The sequence below is a fragment of the Pezoporus wallicus genome, unplaced genomic scaffold, assembly GCF_028554395.1.
Source record: "Pezoporus wallicus isolate ANWC-B61680 ecotype Strahan unplaced genomic scaffold, APGP_CSIRO_Pwel_v1 contig_11118, whole genome shotgun sequence".
NCBI classification, from domain to species: Eukaryota; Metazoa; Chordata; class Aves; order Psittaciformes; family Psittacidae; genus Pezoporus; species Pezoporus wallicus.
The window spans coordinates 1-9,121 of record NW_026642447.1 but is presented as its reverse complement, the minus strand read 5'-3'; the positions used below and the strand labels follow the sequence as shown (position 1 = coordinate 9,121).

At 60.9% G+C, this 9,121-nt stretch overlaps 1 protein-coding gene across 1 annotated transcript; it reads right to left on the bottom strand.

Annotated features, from left to right (window-relative positions):
* Nucleotides 1-1,548: 1,548 nt before the first annotated feature.
* Nucleotides 1,549-9,116, bottom strand: LOC130610604 (calponin-1; the record flags this gene model as incomplete). Its single annotated transcript, XM_057430629.1, has 6 exons — nt 1,549-1,767; nt 4,126-4,272; nt 5,350-5,460; nt 6,653-6,790; nt 7,964-8,030; nt 9,106-9,116. Coding segments are annotated over 6 exons (693 nt in total), but the record flags the coding sequence as incomplete, so codon positions are not given.
* Between the last annotated feature and the right edge of the window lie 5 nt (nt 9,117-9,121).

The window sequence follows — 9,121 nt, the reverse complement described above, 5'->3', positions numbered from 1 at the left end:
CCCATACCCTACTGGAACCCCCCCCCCACCATACTGGAATCACCCCCATACCCTACTGGAACACCCCCCCACCCTACTGGGAGCCCCCCCCGACCCCCCATTTCCCCATTAGACCCCTTAACTCCCCCCCCCCTGCATGGAGACCTCTCGGAGCCCGTGGACGTCTACAGCGACTGGATCGATGCTTGTGAAGCTGCCAACCAGTAGCAAGGGGGGGGGGCCCCAGTTACCCCCACCCCCCCCCCCTCTGCCCCCCAAGATACTGGGATGGGGGTCAAGGACATTGGGGGGGGGGGGGTCCCATTCTGCCCCCTTATTGTGGGGGGGACACATTCCGGTTTATAACTTTGGGTCCCCTATGGTGTCACCCTATTGTGTGCCCCCCCCCCAAACCCACAGGGATGGGACCCCCACTTTGGGGGGGGGGGGAATGGACAATGAATAAATGCCCTGGTGGGGCTGGGCTGGGGCTGAGTGTCCTTGGCATGGGGTGGAGCCCCATAGGGATGTGGGGAGCCCCATAGGGATGTGGGGGGGGACACGTGGGGGGACCCCCATCCAATTGCTCTCTCCAGCCCCCCAGCACCCCCATTCCTCCAGGCTTAGTTTGCATGTGGCTTTTATTGTGTCTCAGTGGCTTCATTGTTGGGGGGGGGGGGGGGGGTTCTTGTGCGTGCCCCCCCCCTGCCCCCCAAAAGGGCCCTTGTGTGTGTGTGTCCCCCAAGGGGCCGTGTCCCCCTCTAGGTCTGTGTCCCTAAGGTCCCTGTGTGCCCCACAGGTCCATGTGTGTGCGCCCCACAGATCTCTGTGCGCCCCCCATGTCCATGTGTCCTTCAGGTCACTGTGCCCCCCAAGTCCCTGTGTCCCCTCTAAGGTCCATGTGCCCCCCCATGTCCCTGTGCCCCCCATATCCCTGTATCCCCCACCCCCATGTGCATCCCAAGGGGCCTCACGTCCCCCCATCCCCATTTATCTCCTCAGGCCTCTCGTGCCCCCCATCTCCATGTGCATCCCTATGTCCCCCATGTCCCTGTCCCCCCCCATATCCCTGTATCCCCCATCTCCATGTGTGTCCCTATGTCCTCCCCATATCCCTGTATCCCCCACCCCCATGTGCATCCCAAGGGGCTTCACGTCCCCCCATCCCCATTTATCTCCTCAGGCCTCTCGTGCCCCCCATCTCCATGTGCATCCCTATGTCCCCCATGTCCCTGTCCCCCCCCATATCCCTGTATCCCCCATCTCCATGTGTGTCCCTATGTCCTCCCCATATCCCTGTATCCCCCACCCCCATGTGCATCCCAAGGGGCCTCACGTCCCCCCATCCCCATTTATCTCCTCAGGCCTCTCGTGCCCCCCATCTCCATGTGCATCCCTATGTCCCCCCCATATCCCTGTCCCCTCCACCCCCATGTGCATCCCAAGGGGCCTCACGTCCCCCCATCCCCATTTATCTCCTCAGGCCTCTCGTGCCCCCCATCTCCATGTGCACCCCTCAGCCTCTGTGTTTGTCACCCCCCCCCCCCCCCCCCCACCGTGCCCTATGCATCAGGGGTGATGATTGGGCCCGTCGAGGCCGTCGAGGAGGCCGGCGCAGTACTTGGGGTCGCAGACCTGGCGGGGCAGGCCGTAGACGGTCATGCCCCGTTGCGAGGCGCCCTTGTTGCTGCCCATCTGCAGGCCGATGGTGAGCGCGTCGCAACGCTCCATGCCCAACGCCGGCGCCGCCAGGATCTGCCGCTTCGTGCCCGGCGCCGTCATCCCCGCCTGCGGCACCGCCACCATGAAGCCAAGGGATAAAGGGGGGGGGTGGGGGCAAGGGTGGGTGTCGTTAGGGGAAGGTTGGAATCAAAGTTGGGTGTCGTTGGGGTCAACACTGGGTGTCATTGGGGTCAAAGTTGGGTGTCGTTGGGGGCAAGGTTGGGGTCAAAGTTGGGTGTCGTTGGGGTCAATGTTGGGTGTCATTGGGGGCAAGGTTGGGATCAAAGTTGGGTGTTGGGGTCAAAGTTGGGTGTCGTTGGGGTCAACGTTGGGTGTCGGGGGCAAGGTTGGGATCAAAGTTGGGTGTCATTGGGGGCAAGGTTGGGGGCAAGGGTGGGTGTCGGGGGCAAGGTTGGGTGTCGTTAGGGGAAGGTTGGGATCAAAGTTGGGTGTCATTGGGGTCAAAGTTGGGTGTCGTTAGGGTCAAGGTTGCGGTCAAGGTTGGGTGTCATTGGGGTCATGGTTGGGTGTCATTGGGATCAAGGTTGCGGTCAAGGTTGGGTGTTGGGGGCAAGGTTGGGGGCAAGGTTGGGTGTCGTTGGGGGCAAGGGTGGGGGGTCAAGGGTGGGTGTCATTGGGGGCAAGGTTGGGTGTCGGGGTCAAAGTTGGGTGTCGTTGGGGACAAGGTTGGGTGTCGGGATCAAAGTTGGGTGTCATTGGGGGCAAGGTTGGGTGTCGCGGTCAAAGTTGGGTGTCGTCGGGGTCAAGGTTGGGTGTCGGGGTCAATGTTGGGTGTCGTTGGGGTCAAGGTTGGGTGTCGAGGTCAAAGTTGGGTGTCATTGGGGTCAAGGTTGGGTGTCGGGGTCAAAGTTGGGTGTCGTTGGGGTCAAAGTTGGGTGTTCAGGGTCAAGGTTGGGTGTCGGGGTCAAAGTTGGGTGTCAGGGTCAAGGTTGGGTGTCACAGTCAAAGTTGGGTGTCGTTGGGTCAAAGTTGGGTGTCGTTGGGGTCAAGGTTGGGTGTCGCGGTCAAAGTTGGGTGTCGTTGGGGTCAAGGTTGGGTGTCACAGTCAAAGTTGGGTGTCGTTGGGTCAAAGTTGGGTGTCGCGGTCAAAGTTGGGTGTCGTTGGGGTCAAGGTTGGGTGTTGTTGGGGACAAGGTTGGGGCAAGGTTGGTTTTCTTTGGGGGCAAGGTTGGGGTCAAGTTTGGGTAGGTGTTGGGGTCAAGATTGGGTCCCGTTGGGGTCAAGGTAGGGTCTCATTGGGGTCATGGTTGGATGTCACTGGGGTCAAGGTTGGGTCCTGTTGTGGTCATAATTGGGTCTCATTGGGGTCAAGCTTGGGTCTTGGGGTCAAGGTTGGGTCCCATTGAGGTCAATGTGGGGTCTCATTGGGGTCAAGGTTGGATGTCACTGGGGTCAAGGTTGGGCCTCATTGGGGTCAAGGTTGGGTCTTGTTGGAGTCAAGGTTTGGTCCATTGGGATCAAGGTTGGGTCCTATTGAGGTCAGGATTGGGTCCCATTGGGGTCAAGGTTGGGTCTCACGGGGGTCAAGGTTGGGTCTCATTGGGGTCAAGGTTGGGTCCCATTGAGGTCAATGTGGGGTCTCATTGGGGTCAAGGTTGGATGTCATTGAGGTCAAGATTGGGTGTTGTTGAGGTCAACGTTGGGTCTCGTTGGGGTCAAGGTTGGTGTTATGATTGGGTCACGTTGGGGTCAAGGTTGGGTCTCATTGGGGTCAAGGTTGGGTCACGTTGGGGTCAAGGTTGGGTCACGTTGTGGTCAAGGTTGGGTCTCATTGGGGTCAAGGTTGGGTCTCATTGGGGTCAAGGTTGGGTCCCATTGAGGTCAATGTGGGGTCTCATTGGGGTCAAGGTTGGATGTCATTGAGGTCAAGATTGGGTGTTGTTGAGGTCAACGTTGGGTCTCGTTGGGGTCAAGGTTGGTGTTATGATTGGGTCACGTTGGGGTCAAGGTTGGGTCTCTTTGGGGTCAAGGTTGGGTCACGTTGGGGTCAAGGTTGGGTGTCATTGGGGTCAAGGTTGGGTCACGTTGTGGTCAAGGTTGGGTCTCATTGGGGTCAAGGTTGGGTCACGTTGGGGTCAAGGTTGGGTCTCCTTGGGGTCAAGGTTGGGTCTCATTGGGGTCAAGGTTGGGTCACGTGGTCAAGGTTGGGTCTCATTGGGGTCAAGGTTGGGTTTCATTGGGGTCAAGGTTGGGTCTCATTGGGGTCAAGGTTGGGTCTCATTGGGGTCAAGGTTGGGTCCCATTGAGGTCAAGGTTGGGTCCCATTGATGTCAAGACTGGGTCCCATTGAAGTCAAGCTTGGCTCCCGTTGTGATCACGGTTGGGTCCCATTGAAGTTCCCACCCCACAGCTCCCCCACCCCACACTGGGGCCACCCCTCCAAGCAGCCCCACAGCTCCCCACCTGGCTGGCCCCCTTGTTGGTGCCCATCTGGAGGCTGATGGTGGCCTGGTCCAGGGGCTGCTCCGTGCCCAGTTTGGGGTCATAGAGGTGGCGCCGGGTCCCATAGGCCGTCATGCCCTGCTGGCTGGCGAACTTGTTGGTGCCCATCTAGGGGGTGGGGACACAATGTGGGGCAGGGGAGGACAATGGGGACCTCGAGCTGGATGGGAGGTGCCTGTGGGCGCTCTCACCCCTTGTGTGGGGTGGGAAGCGGTGTCCCCATCGGGTCCTTGTGTCCTCCCCATGGTTCAGGCTCCTCTGTCCCTGTATCCCTCCGGGACCCCCATATCCCTGGGTCGGCCCCTATGCCCAGGTGGGGCCCTGTGTCCCCCCACATCCCAGATCCCTGCCCCCTGTCCCCACATCCCTGCCCCCTATTCCTGCATCCCTGCCCCCCATCCCACATCCCTGCCCCCCATCCAGGATCCCTCCCCCCCCCCGCATCCCCCCCCCATTCCCGCATCCCTGCCCCCCATCCTGCATCCCACTCCCCATTCCCGCATCCCTGCCCCCATCCCGCATCCCTGCCCCCATCCCGCATCCCTGCCCCCATCCCGCATCCCTGCCCCACATCCCTGCCCCCATCCCTGCCCCCCATCCCTGGTACCTGCAGCCCGATGATGCTCTGCCCCTCATCCCTGCCCCCCACCCCCCATCCCTGCGAGACTTTCGTGCCCGACTGGCGTGGTTACGTCTGCACGATGCTTCTCTGCCCCCCATCCCTGCCCCACATCCCCGCCCCACATCCCTGGTACCTGCAGCCCGATGATGCTCTGCCCCTCATCCCTGCCCCACATCCCCGCCCCACATCCCTGGTACCTGCAGCCCGATGATGCTCTGCCCCACATCCCTGCCCCACATCCCTGCCCCACATCCCCGCCCCACATCCCCGCCCCACATCCCTGGTACCTGCAGCTCGATGTTGCTGTTCGCGTGTGACCGGACACCAGCGGCGCTTCCCTGCGACACATCCCTGCCCCACATCCCTGGTACCTGCAGCCCGATGATGCTCTGCCCCCCATCCCTGCCCCACATCCCTGCCCCACATCCCTGCCCCACATCCCCGCCCCACAACCCAGGTACCTGCAGCCCCATGATGCTCTGCCCCCATCCCTGCCCCACATCCCTGCCCCACATCCCCGCCCCACATCCCCGCCCCACATCCCCGCCCCACATCCCTGGTACCTGCAGCCCGATGATGCTCTGCCCCTCGCGCAGCTTCTCCGGCTGGAAGCGCCGCTGCTGCTTCTCGGCGTATTTCACCCCCAGCCCCACATTGTTCCCCAGGGTCTTGGCCTGGCCGAGAGACCCCACATTGCCCCCCATGAGCCCCACATCCCCCCCATCGACCCCTCCCATGCACCCCCATCACCCAGGTGAGGGCAAGTGGGGACCAACTGGGATTCTCCCCCCCCCCATTGTCCCTGTGGTCCCAGGGATGGGATTGTGACGTCATAGGGATGTGATGGGGACGTCATAGGGATGCGACTGTGATGTCACAGGGATGGGATTGTGACGTCGTATGGATGTGATTGTGACGTCACAGGGATGGGATTGTGACGTCACAGGGATGGGATTGTGACATCACAGGGATGGGATTGTGACATCATAGGGATGGGATTGTGATGTCACAGAGATGGGATGGGGACGTCACAGGGATGTGATTGTGATGTCACAGGGATGGGATTGTGATGTCACAGGGATGGGATTGTGATGTCACAGGGATGGGATTGTGATGTCACAGGGATGGGATTGTGATGTCACAGGGATGGGATGAGGACGTCACAGGGATGGGATGGGGACGTCACAGGGATGGGATTGTGATGTCACAGGGATGGGATTGTGATGTCACAGGGATGTGATTGTGACGTCACAGGGATGGGATGGGGTTGTCACAGGGATGGGATGGGGACGTCACAGGGATGGGATGGGGACGTCACAGGGATGGGATTGTGATGTCATCGGGATGTGATTGTGATGTCACAGGGATGTGATTGTGACGTCACAGGGATGGGATGGGGATGTCACAAGGATGGGATTGTGATGTCACAGGGATGTGATTGTGACGTCACAGGGATGGGATTGTGATGTCACAGGGATGTGATTGTGACGTCACAGGGATGGGATTGTGATGTCACAGGGATGTGATGGGGACACCATAGGGATGGGATTGTGACGTCACAGGGATGGGATTGTGACGTCACAGGGATGGGATTGTGATGTCACAGGGATGTGATTGTGACGTCACAGGGATGGGATTGTGACGTCACAGGGATGGGATTGTGATGTCACAGGGATGTGATTGTGACGTCACAGGGATGGGATTGTGATGTCACAGGGATGTGATGGGGACACCATAGGGATGGGATTGTGATGTCACAGGGATGTGATGGGGACACCATAGGGATGGGATTGTGACGTCACAGGGATGGGATTGTGACGTCACAGGGATGGGATGGGGATGTGGGGCCCTCCCCCCATGGCTCACCTGGCTGGCCAGGGCGATGAGGGTGGACTGCACCTGCGTGTGATTGGTGTTCTCAAAGAGGTCGTTGGCCTCGAAGATGTCGTGGGGCTTCACCCCATAGCGCGTGATGGCCCTCAGGAAGTTCCCGATGTTCTCCAGCTGCACATGGGGGGCAGAGAGAGGCCGTGGGACCCCTGCCCCCCCGAACCCCAAGTCCACCCCAAAGCCCCCAAGTGCCCCCGTAGGACCCCCAAGTGCCCCCGTAGGACCCCCAGGTGCCCCCATAGGACCCCCAGGTGCCCCTTAGGACCTCCAAGTGCCCCCGTCGGACCCCCAAGTGCTCCATAGGACCCCCAAGTGCCCCCCGTAGGACCCCCAAGTGCCCCCGTAGGACCCCCAAGTGCCCCATAGGACCCCCAAGTGCTCCCGTAGGACCCCCAGGTGCCCCTTAGGACCTCCAAGTGCCCCCGTAGGACCCCCAAGTGCCCCTCGTAGGACCCCCAAGTGCCCCCGTAGGACCCCCAGGTGCCACCTTAGGACCCCCAAGTGCCCCCGTAGGACCCCCAGGTGCCACCTTAGGACCCCCAAGTGCCCCCGTAGGACCCCCAAGTGCCCCCGTAGGACCGCCAAGTGCCCCCGTAGGACCCCCAAGTGCCCCATAGGACCCCCAAGTGCCCCTGTAGGACCCCCAGGTGCCCCGTTAGGACCCCCAGGTGCCCCCGTAGGACCCCCAAGTGCCCCCTTAGGACCCCCAAGTGCCCCATAGGACCCCCAAGTGCCCCCGTAGGACCGCCAGGTGCCCCCTTAGGACCCCCAAGTGCCACCTTAGGACCCCCAAGTGACCCATAGGACCCGCCTGGGCCCCCCGTAGGACCCCCAAGTGCCCCCGTAGGACCCCCATGTGCCCCATAGGACCCCCAAGTGGCCCTGTAGGACCCCCAGGTGCCCCATAGGACCTCCAAGTGCCCCCTTAGGACCCCCAAGTGCCCCATAGGACCCCCAAGTGCCCCCGTAGGATCCCCAAGTGCCCCATAGGACCCCCAAGTGCCCCCGTAGGACCCCCAAGTGCCACCATAGGACCCCCAAGTGCCCCCGTAGGACCCCCAAGTGCCCCCGTAGGACCCCCAGGTGCCCCTTAGGACCTCCAAGTGCCCCCGTAGGACCCCCAAGTGCCCCTCGTAGGACCCCCAAGTGCCCCCGTAGGACCCCCAGGTGCCCCTGTAGGACCCCCAAGTGCCCCTGTAGGACCCCCAAGTGCCCCATAGGACCCCCAAGTGCCCCATAGGACCCCCATGTCCTTGCCTCACCCCCACTTTGGGGTCCCCTCCTCACCTTGTGCCAGTTCTGGACGGGTTCATTCACCTTCTGCACGGAGCCGGGTTGGAGCTTGTTGATGAGCCTGGGGGTCAGGGGGTCAAAGGTCACGTTGGGTCCCATTGGGGTCAAGGTTGGGTCCCATTGGGGTCAAAGTTGAGTCTCGTTGGATCATGGTTGGGTCTCACTGGGGTCAGGGTTGGGTCCATTGGGGTCATGGTTGGGTCCCGTTGAGGTCAAGATTGGGTCTCATTGGGGTCAAGGTTGGGTTAAGGTTGGGTCCCATTGGTGTCAAGGTTGGGTCCCGTTGAGGTCAAGATTGGGTCTCATTGGGGTCAAGGTTGGGTTAAGGTTGGGTCCCATTGGGGTCAAGGTTGGGTCCCGTTGAGGTCAAGATTGGGTCTCATTGGGGTCAAGGTTGGGTTAAGGTTGGGTCCATTGGGGTCATGGTTGGGTCCCGTTGAGGTCAAGATTGGGTCTCATTGGGGTCAAGGTTGGGTTAAGGTTGGGTCCATTGGGGTCAAGGTTGGGTCCCGTTGAGGTCAAGACTGGGTCTCATTGGGGTCAAGGTTGGGTCCTCTTGGGGTCAAGGTTGGGTCCCATTGGAGTCAAGGTTGGGTCTCATTGGGGTCAAGGCTGAGTCCTTTTGGTATCAAGGTTGGGTCCCATTGGGGTCAAGGTTGGATGTCACTGGGGTCAAGGTTGGGTCCATTGGGGTCAAGGTTGGGTCTCATTGGGGTCAAGGCTGAGTCCTTTTGGTATCAAGGTTGGGTCCCATTGGGGTCAAGGTTGGGTCCCATTGAGGTCAAGATTGGGTCCCATTGGGGTCAAGGTTGGGTCTCATTGGGGTCAAGGTTGGGTCTCATTGGGGTCAAGGTTGGGTCCCATTGAGGTCAAGATTGGGTCCCATTGGGGTCATGGTTGGGTCCATTGGGGTCAAGGTTGGGTCCCATTGGGGTCAAGGTTGGGTCCCACTGAGGTCAAGATTAGGTCTCATTGGGGTCAAGGTTGGGTCCCATTGAGATCAAGATTAGGTCTTGTTGGGGTCAAGGTTGGGTCCCACTGGGATCAAGGTCGGGCTCAACCCCCCCCCAGGGGTGACCCCATGCTCCAAGGAGGGGGTCAGTGATGTGGGGGGGGGTTGGGGGTCAGGGCCGTACTCGCACAGGATGACCC